Source organism: Pituophis catenifer, unplaced genomic scaffold (genome assembly GCF_029215685.1).
Source record: "Pituophis catenifer annectens isolate HBS135680 unplaced genomic scaffold, rPitCat1.0.hap2 SCAF_1, whole genome shotgun sequence".
In the NCBI taxonomy this organism is placed as follows: Eukaryota; Metazoa; Chordata; class Lepidosauria; order Squamata; family Colubridae; genus Pituophis; species Pituophis catenifer.
In genome coordinates, this window is record NW_027256881.1 from 237,062,696 (window position 1) to 237,080,569 (window position 17,874).

Here is a 17,874-nt window from a genome sequence, read left to right on the forward strand (position 1 = left end):
GCCTGGAGGGCTTCCAATATAGGAAAGGGTGAAACTGATGTACCAGTTGAAGCTGGAGGAAAGCTGTCCTAGTCTCAGCTTCCTCCTGCTCATTGAGCAAGAGCTATGAGTCCACAGCGGCCACCTAATTGCACACTATTGTTGAATGGGGAAGTGCAACTCCATCCAAGATCAAACTTGGAACATCTCCAGATCTGGGTGGTCCACCCACAGCCACTCCGTCTTGGCAGAATTAAGTTAAGATTGTTTGTCTCCATCCAAACCTGCAGTCTCCACACACTGGGATAGAACTGTGACAGCCTTACTTGGCTGGCCTGGAGTTGAAAGATATAATTGAGTATCGTCAGTATATATAGTATTGATGATAGTGAGCCCCAAAGTGGCAGATGAGCTCACTCAGCAATCAGGTGTGGGTTCTAAAATTTTTTTACTACCGGTTCTGTGGGCATGGCTTATTTTGTGGGCATGGCTTGATGGTCATGTGACAATTATTTAGGATTTAGCAGAAGTACTGGTCTACCAGGCTTTTAACTGCTTGCAGAGCTGTACCGGTCTACCCATTTATTTTTGCAGGCACTGATCTACTCATGTATTTTTGCAGGCACTGGTCTACCCGTTTATTTTTGCAGGCACCGGTCTACTCATTTGTTTTCTTTTAACACTGATCAGCTGTAGGGTGGCCCTTTGAGGCCCCGCGGCAAGAGTTTAAACAGGTTTTTTCCCTCTAGCCAATCAGCTGGGACTCAGGAGGCAGCAATAGATTGGGGGTGGGGCTAAATAAAAGGTAAGAATAATGTGGGGGGGGGGCGGGGGGGCAGGCCAGAACTGGTTCGGTGATGTCATATCGTCACCGCTACCGGCTCGGCGGGACCGGGCGGAACCAGGAGAAACCCACCACTGTCAGCAATTTCATGTGAATGTTGAAAAGGAGGAGAGATAATAGAACCTGTGGCACCCCACAAGTGAGGAACTAGGGGACAATCTCTCCAACCAGCACCTACTGAACCAGCCCCAGAGAAAGGAAGAGAGCCAAAATAAAATAGTGCCCCCAATCCGCAACTCACAGATCCAACTCAGAAGGATACCATGGTCAATGATACTGGAAGCCATTGAGAGATTAAGGAGCACAAAGTTGTGTTGTGACCGAGGCTCACGTAGTGATTACCAAACACAATTCAGTCCTGAATAAACTTATTTTATTAAAACAACTGAGAAATAATTCGTTCTCAATTTTAGTCCAAAACAAATTCTTCGGCCTTATCACCAACCTTTGATGTCTTTGGCAACGTACCAAAGGCTTTTCTTGACAAAAACCCCACAATGTTAAAGAGACATTGATAAGAAGCACTGGAATCAATGTTGCTTTTCTACAAAGAACCCAACGGCTCATTGCTGCTCTTTTAAGCCTTATGGGAGTGGCCAATCATCTTCTGGCCTTACTACCGAGTCGTCCTTTTTGCTTCAACTGCTCTTGCCTTCTGGCAGCTCTTTGCATGCGTGCACTAGGAACAGGCTCCTTCTGTTCCTCTGCTTCTCTGCTGTCCGCCTCTGGAGACTCTGGAGTCCGTGCATCGCTCCCAAATGGCCCTGGCCCCATCTCTGCTTCCGATGCAGAGCTCTCATCTGGGTCTTCCCCTGACTCTAGGACTGGCCCATTGTCCTCCCCAGCCTCCTCACTGTCTGACTCCGCTGCCAGGTCCGCAGACTGCTGGCGGACCACAACAGGTTGGATGCACCATCACCACCATCCTGGCTCTGCCAGCAGATCATCAAATCTGTCTCAATATTAAATCTCAGCCTGAAACCTGACTGAGATAGGTCAAGATAATCTATTTCCTCCAGTTTTCATCATCTGCACATCCGAAAGGAAAGGATGATAGGTATGACTGTTGGATCCAATAGGAAGACTGTTGGATTCTTCAACCTTAAACTGTCTACCATGGACCTTACCCCATTCCTAAGAGGTCCCTAAAGGGGGCGTGCATAAGCGCACCAGCGTGCCTACCGTCCCTGTCCTACTGTCCCCATTTATTTGTACTCATTTCCTGTGTTCATATCCATGTTTATACTTATACCTATTATCTCATACATGAGATTTATTTATTTGACAAATAAATAAATACAAATACAAACACCAGGTAGCCTGAATAATCTTCACAATGGTCCACCAGATGTTCTGCTTGGGCCCTCCACCCAATAGAAAATAGGTCATCCTAAATAGGGCCACTGAATAGCTATCAGTAAATACAATAAGAGCAATAATACAATACAATACAATACAATAATCATTGAGAGTTGCCACTCTTATCTTTATTAATTCCTAAAATACTCTTATTTATGTCCAGTCAGATTCACATTGATTCTTCCACCAACAAAGTTTTAGATATCTCCTTTGAGGGTTCATCTCCACTGTGGCTTCATAAAATTTTGCTTTCAAAAGTATTGATTTGTAGCGATGCTGTCAGGACATGGTTAAATAAAATGCTCAGATAAAAACAAGTGTTTTGCTTAGCAATAGAAATTTTGGGCTCAATTATGGTAATAAGTCAAGGACATATCTTGTTAAACAAAAAGACTTTTGCTTTCATCTTTTTCTCAGCCCATGCACAAGATCGGTTAAGTTGTCCTTAGTGGCACCAATATAAAAGTATGTTTTCTCCTTTAAAGCCAGCAGCATTTAATGGCAACCTCAAGATGTATAAACATTGGAATATTACCAATTATATTAAAGCAAATTCTGGTGAACAGTTGTGGGTTAGCTCAGGGCTATTTTTTGTAATTCACTTTTTTTCTGTTGGTTTAAGGTTGATGTTATTTTTGGTACATTGTAAATCACTTTGTGTCTTTTGAGATGGAACAACATCAAACTGGCTAAATAAATCAATGTTTAAACTGTTGGGTCTCTCCCTTTAGAGGGCAATTTTCTCTTTGAACAGCTGTTACAAAAGACAGGGTGCATTTAAAGACCAGAGTTAAAAGAAAAGACGTATGTTTGTCAGCAGCAAGTTAACTAGAGGGAAAAAAATATTTGCCCTTTCGGTAAGATCTATTCATTTATTATGAATCTATGTATTTATTCAGTAAGATGTATTTGTATTTCAATTATATTCATATTGTTTAAATTTGTAATCATATATGTAAGTCAGCCTTTGTAAGTATTACTTAACTGCCTTTTTATTTCAATAGTTTCAGCTAGCCTTTGGGTTCTATTTATTTAACTGCATTTTGTATGCCTATCTTTTCTTTCCCTATGCTGAATAAATACATAGCAACAGATAGATAGATAGATAGATAGATAGATAGATAGATAGATAGATAGATAGATAGAATTCTTTATTGGCCAAGTGTGATTGGACACACAAGGAATTTGTCTTTGGTGCATATGCTCTCAGTGTACATAGCAACATCTGATAAAAAAATTGCAGGCTTTTTTTTCCAAAATAGAAGTTTTTACTAGTGTTATGTTGTCTTGTAACCTACTTTGGCCTAGCAAAAATGATTTACTTTGTGAATGTGAAAGAAATCAGTACTTTAGTGTTGTTGGCATTTAGTTATTAAACAATTTTAAACCTACAGAACATTGCACACATTGAATCACTATTTTATTATCATCTTGCCAAAACTGTAACATATCAAATTCCATGAGGAAGGCTTGGCTCTAAGTTCCCATAATTTTTTGACTGGAAGGGAGATCATCTGATAAATACAGACTTGAACCTCAGTTCTTTATTATAGGTAATAGTTCAGTATCTACTGAAGATGGCCACAATTAGCTCATTATCTCTTGGTTTGTAGCTGCCAACACCTGCCAACATAAAAAAAAATGATGTTGAAAAACTACAGCATACTCTACATTAGATCTATTATAAGCCTTAATATGTGCAGATGTTTAAAAACTAGTTTTAGATTAGATATATGAAGTTACTCAGCTGCCTTGCTGGTTACAGCCAATCATGATTATGAAAAATAATATGCATACAGTAATATCACACTACAGCATCATACTTTTATAGTTGCATCCTGATACTAGATGCAAATGCATAAGTTGTAGGATTTGAGCCATGAAGCACACTTTTTCATTTGCCCTGTGCCCCACTCAAAGCATGCCTAAGATGCAGCTGCCATGTAATCTCCCAAAAGATATAGCTGCTTTAAAGAGTAGAAAGCAAATACTATATTCACATTTCCAAGTGCATTGAAGCATGTCTGGGGTCAAAAGCTAAGTAGAATCAAAGCTGATTAGTCTCTGGATAGGATATTTCTAGGACATGCCAGCACTGTAAGGTAGACTGGGAAGTTGAAAGTTTATTCCAGGAGAAGGCAAAGACACATAATTTCCGTGTTGCACTGAGAAAACTACCTAGATATATCTATGAATTCATGAGGAGTTGAGCTCGACTTGAAGACTTTGCCATTTGAACAGGCATCAACCTATTATTTTGGTCTTGTAGATTATTATTATCCTATACAGTAGCTGCATATTTACTAGCAAGTTAATCATAATTAAGATGTGTGATAAAGGCTACAAGTATCTGGAGGAACTATGTTGTATCTTTCAGCACTTTCCTTCTTCCCAAGAAAATGTACCTTGTTCAAGGGGTGTTTTGCCACTGAGGAACTGCCAGTAGGTCTTTTCATTGGTGCTGCCTTGGAGGCCATTGATAGAGGTGACCATGGGGCCCCAAGATGTCTCCTCTGTTTGAAAGCTGCAAGATGCCAAACTCATTACAAAAGCAGAAAGAAGGAAGTAATTTAAGGGGTATTTAATATACACAAAAGAAAAAAAAGGAAAAGGTCAGGAATGTTATAGGTGAAAATCATTCATAGAAATCAAATACTCCGATTTATCCAGCCTCCAGCCCAAAGGCAGGTTAAACTACATTGATAAAGGTTTGAGGTTTCTTGAATTAAAAATGTAAAAAGTTCACTGAGGAACTGCCAGTAGGTCAGTAGTTCACATCCTGGGTTGAATGCCTCCCTTAAAATGACACAGACAGAATCTAAAATGAATCTACTAGGAGACTATTTACCTGAATTCATTTGCATTAAGTTGTTGAGCTGCTTCCAAGACAACAAGCAGCACAGAACCCTTTGGCACTTTCACAGTTGTGGAATACTTGAAGTGAGGTCCTATTAGCTCATTGATTACTGTATAATGCACTGTTACTGCAAAGAGAGAGAAGAGAAGGCAGGCGAAATAACTCGTTACATTGGCATTGAGTTATTGGCAAATAACTCATTGGCATTAGCATATAATGCCAATCTTGGGCTTGCACAGTTGAGAAGAGGGATAGCCAGTGATATGAGTTGAGACTTGGAGGCACAGATTGGCATCCATTTGAAGATGCTTAAAATATTACTATTGCTAGCAGCTGCAATTGATTTTCGTCATTATGGATGATCCATTCAGTAGAAGTTGCAAATCCATAAGAGTGAATTAAGCAGATCATGCCACAATACATAATCCTCAGCCCCACAACATCTTTTTTTTTGGGGGGGGGATTCCAGAATTAAGTGAAAATTAGAATCATGCTATGTGAATATAGTATATAACTTTGATAGCATTACTTTGTGGATTATGTGATTATTCCAAATGTTATTAGACTCTAAATGGCATGACTGTGTTCCCTTATTTTCATCTCCAACCTCCATCATTTCCTTTCTTCCAGAATAATTCCAGTGTCTCCAAGATAATCAATAACATCAGAACTGTACCTGTTCTTGGTGTGGAAATGTAGTGATGGGGAACGTGGACCTATAATACAGAATTCATGACTCTATCTCACTAGCCAAATCTGCTGTTTTTTCTTCTTCAGAGAACACGGGAGGTTCCAGAGTAGTTTCTTTCCACTGAAGAAGCTGTCTTACCAGTTTCGGAGCTGCAAGTGAGACCCCTCACATCCAAATACGTCTTGCCCACCAGAGAAGGCAGAATCTGAGAAGCAGCAGCTGGAGTGCTAAAGGCTCCCTCAATGATCTTACTCAGCACTTCATTCAAGGTCTTAGGACAGTTCCATGCATTAGGAGAGTAGAACTCAGAAGTAACACTGAGAGCCTGGAAATTAGCGAGTGAGTGAGAGAGAGAGAAGAGAGAGAGAGAGAGAGAGATGCTCAGTAAGATTCAAAGGGATAAAGACCAGATAGCTGGATTTTCATCCTCCCCAAATAAAAGGTCAGATGTACCTGCATTGCAAGGCCAGTGCTATAGATATTTCCAAGGAGGCCATTAGTCTGTTGTTCATTAAGGATCTGCTCTGTGATGAGGGTTAAGGCTGCTTGTATAGTTCCTGTAATTTTGCTCTGCTGAGACAAGATCCTTCCTTCATACACACAGAACAGTGCTAGACTTGCTACGGCACCAGTATCTGTGAATTACATCAAACAAGGGATGGAGCAGCGAGGAGAAAGTCAGGAGTATTTGCCAATCTAGGAAGAGTCGTGGATCTCTTTGGTTTAAATACTGGATAATAGAAGATATCTGAGAGAAGCAGGCCAAATTGGAAAAGGCTGCTTATTATAAGTTGTCATTATGGATAGTGTAATGTAGTGGCCCCCAAAGCTTTTGGCACCAAGGACTGATTTTGTGGAAGACAGTTTTTCCACAGATTGAGGGAGAGGAGGGAAATGGTTTAGATTTTGCTCACTTGCAACTGGTACCAGTCCGTGGCCTGGGGGTTGAGGACCCTTGGTGTAATGGTTAATAAATTTCTAGCTTATCAATCATTTTCTCACCATGAAGTTCCCCAGTGTCCCACTCACCATCTCCCAGTTTGACCTGTTTGCCAGGATCATTGCAGGGTAACACTGAAAGAGCTATCCTGAGGTATGTGGAAGCTCAGAATAAAAAGGTAATTTAAAATCATATTCAAAATCATATATATGTTTGTGTCTCTGTGAAGCATTTTCTTACCTACAGAGAAACGACCATCGAATTTGAAACTATTATTCAGGGCGGCCTTGGCCAGGGTGGTGGCAGTAATTTCTAATTCTGGACTTTTTTCTACACACAGAGCCAAAGTATCTAGAGCCAACTGGTAGTAGGTTGTCTTGGGAGTCCCAGTGGTATCTGAAAAGTAAGCATGTTTATCTGTTACTTCCTGTGTGCTCACATAAGACATCTACTTTCAGCCTGTTACTGTTTGGAGGTTGAGTTCAAAACGAGGCAGAAATGGAAAACTAATTTAAAACAGTACTATTGGGGAAGGAGAGATCTGAAATCACAAACTAGCTATACTTCCATGGTTTCCCCATGGAACTGATAATCATAATGGTGCAGGATTCTAAATCATGAAAAATAACTTTTTATCAACTAGCATTTTCCAGATCTGTAGAAATCAATTTCAGAATTCCCCAGCCAGCATCAAAATTGAAGTCTACTCATCTGGAAGAAGTCCACATAGTTAATGGGAAATGATTGGGTTTGTAGCTGCAGATTTTCCCCTCTAATTTGGAAGGCAAGTTAGGTTTAACTACTGGGGAAATGATGAGAAGGGGCAGAAAATGAAGTCCCATTCTCTTGCTACACTAGAGTTTATATTGCTATAGGGAGAATATATCAAAAGGCTATAAACCTCTCCTAGGCATAATTTATAATACTACCTACCCCTCAATATGGACAGTCTTTAACTTAAAATCATTTGTTTGGCAACTGTTCAAAGTTACAATGCTACTGAATAAAGTGATGACTGGTACTCACATTTATAGCTGTCATAGGGTCTACATAGTCATGTGATCAAAATTCAGGGCCTTGGCCACCAATATGTACCGTATTTATTATTTTTATTAGTCATTTTTCTATGCCGCCCACTCTCGAGGACTCTGGGCAGCTTACACCAAAGACAGTATACTAAATAGCATATTGCCCCCAACAATCTGGGTCCTCATTTTACCCACTTGGAAGGATGGAAGGCTGAGTCAACCTTGAGCCCGTGAGATTTGATTTGCTGATCTGCTGAATTAGCAGTCAGCTGAAGTAGCTGCAGTACTGTACCCTAACCACTGCAGCACCTCGATATTTACAACAGTGGCAGTGTCCTGGGGTCAAGTGATTGCTATTTGCAACCTTCCCAGCCAGCTTTTGACAAGCAAAGTCAATAGGGGAAATCAGATCTGCATAATGTCTACCTGATTCACTTAACAACTGCAGTCGTTTACTTAAGAGCCATGGCAAAAAAAGATTATGAAATCTGACATGACTCACTTAGCAACCATCTTGCTTAACAATGGAAAGTCTGGTGCCAATTATGGTCATAAGTCAAGGACTACTTGTACTGACTGTTGGAAATTCAGGATAGATGAGATAAATGTCAGATTGCTAAACTAGATTGTGTACTTTATGAATTCTACTCTTTCTAGCACAGAATTGCCTGAACTAAGACAAATCTTCCCCACAATTTCATCAGTGCAACATCACCTTTCAGAGATCTTGCAAAGGTTTTGCTGTTTTCATTCATTTTTATGTACAGTGTTGATTGGCAGAAAATGCAATGTGCTGCATGGGAAAGTTTAGCTATAGTATCAGGTTTTTATTGTCAGTAGATAAAGATTTGTTTTTGTGGACAGCTGCTGAGAATTTGGTTTATGATGGGTAGCTAGGTAAAAGTTTTGAATAAATAAATGCATGTTACAAATCTATCCTCAATTATCATTACCAGGCTGGATCAATTTTGCAGCTGTTATAAAAGTGCATTTTCTTCCTTTAAAAAAATAGGAAAATATTGCAAAATGCAAAATATGGGCTCAGAATTCACAGCAGGATCTGTATTCCAACAGCAGATTGATTCGGCTGTCATCTGCATTGCGAAACAGGGAGCAAAGGGATTTGAGTTATCTGTGGAAAAGTTATACAAGGATTTTTAAGTTGTACCAGTCTTTCAAATGTAAAAAAGAAAATGTTACTTGCAACTGAGACAAAGAACAGGCACTGCCAACATGGCTAAGAGATATTGGCTGCTAGATATTCTAACAGACTATCAATTGGGCATTTCAGTTCAACTGAATACCATCCTTGAAGGCAATGGTGGGGGAAGAGCACAGAGTCAAGAAGCCATGCATTCATCATCCCTTTTATATTTTGTTATTTGAGAAAAAGGTAGGAATCTAATGTCCATTTGTCTCCTTACCGATATACTTAATCTCTTCCTTTGTTTTCTCCTCAAGGACTTGGACCAGATTGACATGTTTTTCTGGCGTCCTGACATCAGCAGGATTCTGACAGGAGGACCGAAGAGCTAGGACATAAAGGGCCACTTTGCCAGAGGTCATCTCTGCAGGAAGGGATAAGAGAGGACAAAGACCGAGTAAGTAATGCTTCGAAAGCAATAAGGAACCCTTTCCTGTCCTGACTGGAAGTCTAGACTGCAGCACAAAACCTCTGGGAGAGCTGCTTTAAAATTGGAGATATACAGTAAGTGAAATCAGACTTGTGAAGGCTTATTCTTGTAATATAGGTGATCAACAATTTAAAAAAAAACAACGTTTTGGCCTATTCATGAAATTGTTCTGGTTCCTTGTGCCAAACAGTAACAGGGAAACATTTAGCCAAGTTTGCCAAGTATGGACATATGGTCATAATGAAAACTTTGCCTAGTACAGGTAATCCTTGAGTTACGAATGTAATAGAGCCTGTCAATTACATTTGCAATCCAAGGATTTGTTAATTGAATCACATTAAATGAATGTGATCCCTCCCTGCTTTCCCCAATGCATTTGTTAATCAAATGCACAGGTTGTTAAGTGCGCATGAGATATTTCAGGGTGGGGAAGACCATGGAGGACCTGCTTTCAATCACCCAAGGCTTCCTCCCACCCACTGAAATATCTCATACTCCGCTTACAATCCCCTGGGATCCCCCTAGTTGCTTCCCCCACCCATCCTCACTGGACCTGTGGAGACTCATTTATCTTTCAAAGATGTCCAGAGTTCCAGAACAGATTGACTGCTCCTTCTCACTCATCAAATGAGCTGTCTGTCTCCTCTCCAGCATCTCTGTTGTGGGATTTGCACAGCAGTGCCGTTTCTTTGCAGAGGCAGAGCAGGACTAGTGCACTCTGCTCAGTTTGACTGACTCACCAAGGCTGCATGTGCAGGACACCAGATCCACTTTTGGGGCATCAGGGAGCCTTGGTGAGTCTGAAGAAGTGTAATCTCGTGCTCCTTCAGGCTTCCGTCCTCTAAACCAAAATTTATTGCAAAGGGGACGGAGACTTGAAGGAGTGTAAGATTGCGCCATCGAAGGCTTCCATCCCCTTTGCAAAAACTTTGGCGTGGAGAACAGAAGCGCCCCTGCAGGCTTCTGTTCCCCATGCCAAAAGCCTTTGGCAAAGAGGACACAAGCCTTTGGGGGCTTGATCTCGCGTTCCTGCAGGCCTCTGTCATCTGTTTTGCAAAGGGGACAGAAGGATGTGTAAGAACACAGGATCTAATGAAAACATCTTCACCATTGTCTGAGAAGTTGACCGCTTTTCTGCCACATGATCCTGAGTACTGACTCTGCAGATCTTCGAAAGGTAAATGAGTGATTGGTGATAGAATGGGGAGGAGCCAGTGGGCTAGCATAGCAGATCCAATGCCTGTTAGGTCCCTGTGGGGCGGGGTCTGTTGTAAGGGTGAATGATTGCTATGGTGCTGCAACTGAGAGAGTCCAGAGATATTTCACGAGAAGAGTCCTTCACTCCTCTGCTCACAACACAATACCTTATGCCACCAGACTTGAAATTTTGGGCTTAGATAACTTAGAACTATGCCGCCTTCTGTCTGACCTAAGCATAGTACATAAAATTATCTGCTACAATGTCCTACCTGTCAATGACTACTTCAGCTTCAACCACAACAATACACAAGCACACAATAGATACAGTGGTGGGTTTCAAAAATTTTTACTACCGGTTCTGTGGGTGTGGCTTGGTGGGTGTGGCAGGATACTGTATTAAAACCTCCATTCCCACCCCACTCCAGGGGAAGGATACTGCAAAATCCCCATTTCCTCCTGATCAGCTGGGACTCAGGAGGCAGATAATAGATGGGGGTGGGGCCATTCAGAGGTGGTATTTACTGGTTCTCCAAACTACTCAAAATTTCTGCTACCGGTTCTCCAGAACTGGTCAGAACCTGCTGAAACCCACCTCTGAATAGATACAAACTTAAGGTAAACCGCTCTAAACTCAATTGCAGAAAATATGACTTTATAGCAACAGAGTGGTCAATGCCTGGAATGCACTACCTGACTCTGTGGTTACTTCCTCAAACCCCCATAACTTTAACTTTAGACTGTCTACTGTTGACCTCACCCTATTCCTAAGAGGTCTGTAAGGGGCGTGCATAAGCGCACCAGCATGACTACTGTCCCTGTCATAATGTCCCCATTTATTCGTATCCATTTCATGTATTCATAATCATGTTTATACATTTCATGTATTCATAATCATGTTTATATTTTTATCTGTAATCTTATATATGCTTGACAAAAATAAATAAAATAAATAAAAATAAAAATAAAATATTTGTAACTTTGAGACTATATCATAAGTACTTTGGGGGCTGGTGTCATAACTTTGATCCATCGCTAAATGACCTGTGGTAACTTGAGGACTACCTGTAGTGTTCTACCTATTATATTATAAAGAAAAAGTGGCAATTCTAGAATCAGAATTGGACTTACTAAGTTTTAATTAAGTTTGGGAGGTACATCATAGTCAAACCTAGGAGGTATTAGTAAAAACAAAAGAAATCATAAAGCTTTGTGGGTTTTTTCATTATTGGTTCAGCTTAGCGAGTTACCCACAGTCTTCAAAAGTGACACATGAAAAACTATTTCCATGTTTCCCTCTTTACAAAATGGTACAATTTAAAGATATGAACTGGTTCAGAAGTGATTATAGAAATCAATAAACTCATTTATTAAAAACTTCTCATTTCAACCTCATACCTGTTCCAGCTGTTTCTTTGATCTGCCTCACCAACTGTGTTATCACACTAAGATTGTGGTCTTCAGCCAGGTTCAAAGCAATCAGGACACTGGGATCAGGTTTATTCTGCAGGCAGGCTGCAGAGTTTTCCAGTTGAGTCTGGAGGCCTTTAACCAACCATTGCCGATCACTCGGGACATCTAGAACAAAGAAACCAGAGGTTTACCAAGAACAGCACCTCTTCCTTGAGAACTCTGATGTAGCTTGTCTGATGTAGTAGAGTTCAGCCTCAGAAATCATCTCTATTATATTTTTCTTCTGCATTGGTAGGATTTGGGGCTCCTTTTTTTGCCCACCAAAATTTTTTGCTCAGCAGCGAGTTCTGTAATTATAAGGATAACTTCAAATACTTTGCATATATCATGCATGATCCATACAGCTGAGTTGTTAATATTCATGCAGCAGATCTGTTATTCATAAAGGTATCCAGACCTATGTGAATTTATCTGCTTTTGGGCAAAAATGTTGCACGTGAACTTTATCACAGACAGTGAGAAAAAAAAAAGCCGTGTTCAGTTTACATTTCAGTTTTTTGCACTTTTGTATCTCTCTGTCCTTTTTTTTTTTTTTTTTTGGATAGAGGCTATTTACAATTGTCTGAGCCTCACCTTCAGCTATGAATGTGGATATTTTGCTAAACGCCAACCAAGGGATTGGATCCTAGCCAAAATTGCCGTCCCACATATCCTCATGCAAGGTTTTGTTAGTTAACTCAATCAAACTTACCCCGTCTTGCTCTTTTTAAGCTGAACTGACTTATTGAAATCAATGGAAGAAGATACATGCAACTTTAAGTGCCATTATTTTCAGTAGGAATACAGATCAAGTAAGTTAACTTGAGTTAATATTAAGTTAATATTAATCCAGTTCTATACACGTGAAGCATTTTTGCTCAATGAGACACTTGGCACTATGTTTTGACTTTTTGCATGTTGTCTTCTGATGGGCTACTTTCCTATTTTCTGTGTCTTCTACTGACTCACTGTGATCAATGAAAACAGGCAGATAGCAAAAGTAATGGATCTGCGGATGGGGGGGATTTAAATAGGCTGCTGGTCATTATCTCTAAACAGCTGCTTCCTCAAGTTCCTTCAGTCATTTCTTATATTCTTTGATAATTTTGTTGAAAATTATCCCATCGGCACTCATTGGTGTGCATATCAGACGAACACATACATTTGGGAGGCTACTAGGTTAGGGAAGGTTCCCCTGATTTTATTACATTCATATCAACAGCACATAAGGAGATAAACCAGTTTCTGCATTATACTACTTAATATTTTTACGTACAGTAAGTGATTATTTAGATCTGCATTGAAAACTATTTGTATATTCAGAAAGCTAATGTGCATGCTGGCTTGGAATTTTAGCTCTGCAGTTCAATTGGGTGTGGATTATACGAGAGAAGGCTTCCTAGCCATGTCTTGCTTTTATTAAACATGAGAAGATTTAGGTAAACTGAAGTTTTTCGGTTTCATCATTAATGATGTATGGAGAATAGAAACTGGCAGTCATGGACAAGGCTCAAATTCACATTTTAGTTACCTTTCTGTACAAAACTATTTCATGAAGGAAAGTTGATCCTGCCTAAACACCCTCTATGCATGAATTTTTCATTCAGTGCACAAACATTTGAAATGTTTACATACATTACCTAGGGTTGTGCAAAGAGACATTTTGCACAGTACATTAGTGCAAATGAACCACTTCCTTTCGACTGTTAAAACATTCGTGTCCTTGGCAAAGCTGAGGCTGTCAGTGAAGTAATGTGACTGCGCGAGCATATGGAGACTCCCAGCGATAGCCTTTGAAACAGTTATATGATCCTTGGAAAGGACATAGCTGCAAAGATGGGCTTTTGACTGTGTAAGAGACCTATTGCCATTTAAATGTAGAGTAAATCCTGCCCCTACTTGATCACCGTAACCAACCTATTTGAAGATCTCCAAATGTGTTGGACTGTAACTCCTTCAGTCAAGTTATTGACTGATTCCCATATCCTTCATTCAAGTTATTAATCAAGTTAGGGAGAAACATCAGATTAAGAAGGGCTAATGCAAGAGGAAAATTAACTTGAAATACTTACAGCAAGTTCCTGAAGAACTGGAAGCTGCATTAGTGACTGTGTAGAACACACACATTACAGTAGTGAAGAGAAACATTTTGGGCTCAGATGTGGGTATATCCTTTCTTAAACCAAATCTTCCTTGATGTGGCAGAATATTGGAAGTCAAGGGTGAAAATTTGCTCGTCTTCCTTTATATAAACTGCTAGGACAGCTTTGGATCCTCCCTAACAACCTTTCACCTTCGAATAGTCACTTCATTTCTAGCACTGTTGACTTTCCTTTGCTTATCTCAGTTTCCCCAACACTGGGTCTGAACAGGTCTGGCAAGGTGATGCCAAAGAACAAATCCTTTCAGGAAAATCGGTGGGTTGCATATTAGCAGGAGGAATGCTACTTATGTACCTTGGCAAGATGTTGCATGCCATCTGTGAGAGAACAGCCACTTGCTAAGCAAGCCTTTGTTGAGTCACATAGGTTAATGGTTAGGATGAGATAAATTTCACGGAAGAGAAGTTGTGTTGAGAAAGTTGTGTCCTTCCGACCTTTCTTGCCCAGGAAAAATAGCACTGTATCTTCCTCCAGGGTCCATGCTTAAAAAGGCTAAAGAAAGGGCGTTGCTAGGCTACTCTAGAGAAATAGAAGATGGCAACAGAGCTTCTCCTAGGCCTTTCACTACCACCATATGTCACTGTATATGCCAAAACCGTGCCTCTTAAAAACATACTATTGCTATAAATGATCCTACATTCAGAAATAAGGCTGTTCAATTTTTTTTTTAAATGCTAGTGTAGAACCATGTGGAAAAACACAATTTGGCAATAATTATCATAGCAATGTCATGCAGATACTAGAAGCTCTTCAGAAATGGGTGATCAAGGCCGGCCCAAATTGCAGGAATGCATACTACTCTTCTTGAGCTTACCTCTCTGGAGGATCAAAAGCTTTTCCTTAAGTGTCAAAGCTTAAATGGAGCTTTTGGGGCAATTCCTCTGATTACTAAATGAGAGACCGACACTGTGCATGTATTTACAGTTAGTGTAATTCTGCTGCTATTGTTTAGATTCTAATACTGAGTATGTTTTACTTTATTTTTCAAATCTCATACCTTAACAATGAAAGCCAGTTGGGTGACTTTAGGCTGGTTAGTCACTCTCTCTTAGCCCAACCTACCTCACAAGGTTTTTGTTGTGGGGAAAATAGGAGGAAGTTATGTTGATTATGTTCGTTGCCTTGAGTTATTTGGAAAAATAATAAATAGCAAGAAGCAATACCACTTATATATCACCCCATAATGCTTTAGAGCCATCTCTAAGTGTTTTACAGAGTCAGCATATTGCTCCCACTATCTGGGTCCTCATTTTATCAACCTAAGAAGGATGGAAAGCTGTGTCAACCTTGAACCAGTCAGGATCCAATTCCTGGCAGTGAGCAAAGTTAGCCTTCAATACTACATTTTAACCACTGGACCACAATGGCAGGATACAAATACATTAATTTTTTAAAAAATTATCCAACAAATGCAAAGTATAAGAAATTAAATTAATTTGATGCTAAGAAGGAGCTGTGAACCTCCAATATCACCTTTATTGCAGCCACAAATGATGTGTAGTCTTGAGCAAACCATTATCATTCCTTTTACTCATGAAGTCTTAGGCTTTTATGGATTGTTTTGCATCAGAAGAGGGTTACTATAGGATTGTATAGCTAAAGTTTCTTGAGTGTTATGAATGAAGACAAACGGAATTAATACAATTATTTTATTAATAGTTGACATATCTATTGTACTTGTGAAAAAACATTGTATCAGTAGCACATCTCATCTCTTGGAGAAATGGGGGAAATGTAACCATACTGTATGTAAGAATGAGGAAAATATTTGATATTCCCTAAACTGGAATCCAAGCAAGGATAGAATAGATGCAGTGCCCTGTAGATTAGAACTGCAATTACTAGTTTGCATTCTTTCTCTTGTTTCTGCTTCTGTTGGTAAATTGATTTGCTCATTCTGGCTCCTTGAAGACACGCATGCAAATAGAAACAGGATTATCTTCCCTGCTATCCACAGAATGATGTACTGTCCAAGAGCCCCTTAAAGCTGAAACTTGCCTGACTTTCAATTAGATGTACTCTAGCAGAAAGAGTGTAGGATTTAATGTCAAGAAGATGAGAATGAGGGTGAATATGGAGATGGAGACAACTGGAGCTGACAAAATTGATACGAGAAAAATCTAATTCAATCACTTAATCCAATTGCTGTATTAAAAATCCGACTTTTAATTGCCCAATGTGTAGGAAATTGTTGAAGTTTTTCAGGGCATGGAGATAAACTTGAGTCTCTCTGAATTGCTGCAGAGTCTCAGTAAAAGATCAAGAAAATGGTGTTGTGTAAAACAGAGCTGTATGAATGAACAGGTGAGCAATGAGTTTTGGAGGACAGATTAATCTGAATTCTTTTTGAGGATTCATTTCCAAAACACTGCACTGAATGGAGAAATTACCGCTGAGGCAATCTGTCTTAACAAAGGCACAATTGGGAACCACTGTTGTCTTTTCAATGACTCATAAGTCAAGTTATTGCCAGAAAACTATAATAACTCATTGGAAACTGAACCTGAACAATGATAGTGGTGATAACTCATTTTTCTTATCCAACTAAGAATCTGGTTGTATGGATAGTAGTGTGTAGACTTGTGCTGAATTGGGAAGAAATAATAAAAAACTTGGTAAGAAATGATGTGCCAATAAGGGTTCCCTAAGAATCTGACATAAAATAAAGATCATTTACAGTAAATCTATTATTATTAAATTCTGTGTATCTGCATAGGTGTATTAATAAACCCTTTTATCGTGGAAGGAGATTATGTTCTTCCTTCCAAGGAACTTGATGCTGAGTAGTGACTACTCACCCTTTAAAAGTGGAACACAGGCAGCTAACAGTAGGAAAACAAAGATTTTGAAGTTGGTTACATCCATAAAGAAGCTAGTGAAGCATAAGTTATCACAGCAGATTTGTGGTACTGAGGAAAATGTATTGTGTTTTCTAAGAGCACCTCCTGAAATAAAGGGAATAAGGACCCAAGGAACTAGGAATTCAAATGGCCGCATCCAGTTTTTCCTACTTACCACACCTAAGGCAGTGCTGTCCTTGGCTGAGAAGCAGGAGCAGGAATCCCATAAGAGCTCTCATCATCATGCAGGGCTATCATGCAATGTGATGAGACCAGAGAAGTATTTATGCTGTGATTGAAAAGGAGGGGCAGAGGGCTCCTCCCTTGTCCTGTTGCTTTCCCATAACAAAGCAAGAGGTATTGAGTAATGCCTCCTAATGTGGACATGTCCTTCAAGACATGCAGGCTGACACAACTGTGATTGTAAAGTTGGACTTCAGTAAGCCTGGAAGGCAGGTGCTGAGTACCACTGAAAGATGATTCCTAGAGAGTCCTGTTTAATAATAAAACAAGGTTCAACTAAAACCATTGGATGAGCCAAATGTTTATCTTGCCCAGTTTTCAGTTTTGTAGTCAAAGTTTTGCCCCATTTTATGACTTTTCTTGCCACATTTGTTAAGTGAACCACTGTAGTTATTAATAACACAGTTGTTAAATAAATCTGGTTTTTCCATTGACTTTGCTTGTCAGAAGGTTACAAAAGATGGTCATGGGACTCTGCAACCGTCATAAGGATGAGTCAGTTGCCAAGCATCTGAATTTTGATCATGTGACCATGGGGATGCTACAACAGTCATCAATGTGAAAACAAGTATCAAAATCTGGTTTGCTAGTTGCCTTGGGCCCCAAGGGGAGGGGTTACTGATGGAGGTAATTGATAGGGTAAAATCC

General features: G+C 39.8%; 1 protein-coding gene across 1 annotated transcript; it reads right to left on the reverse strand.

Annotated features, from left to right (window-relative positions):
• Positions 1-3,580: 3,580 nt before the first annotated feature.
• Positions 3,581-17,224, reverse strand: LOC139327446 (cobalamin binding intrinsic factor-like). Its single transcript, XM_070957276.1, has 9 exons — positions 17,159-17,224; positions 11,928-12,107; positions 9,123-9,266; positions 6,911-7,066; positions 6,184-6,365; positions 5,869-6,055; positions 5,031-5,166; positions 4,588-4,706; positions 3,581-3,805 (listed from the first exon to the last, which is right to left on the reverse strand). The coding sequence occupies exons 1-9, from the start codon at positions 17,220-17,222 to the stop codon at positions 3,744-3,746; spliced, it is 1,230 nt and encodes a 409-aa protein (XP_070813377.1). The 5' UTR covers positions 17,223-17,224; the 3' UTR covers positions 3,581-3,743.
• Between the last annotated feature and the right edge of the window lie 650 nt (positions 17,225-17,874).

Bases quoted from the DNA above. Each gene is read 5' to 3' on its own strand.
- LOC139327446 (XM_070957276.1), bottom strand. From the start codon at position 17,222: ATGAGAGCTCTTATGGGATTCCTGCTCCTGCTTCTCAGCCAAGGACAG. The intron at 12,108-17,158 runs GTAAGTAGGAAA...TCTTTGTTCTAG, and splicing joins ACAGCACTGCCTTAGGTGTG to ATGTCCCGAGTGATCGGCAA. The intron at 5,167-5,868 runs GTAAGACAGCTT...CTCTCTTTGCAG, and splicing joins CACTTGCAGCTCCGAAACTG to TAACAGTGCATTATACAGTA.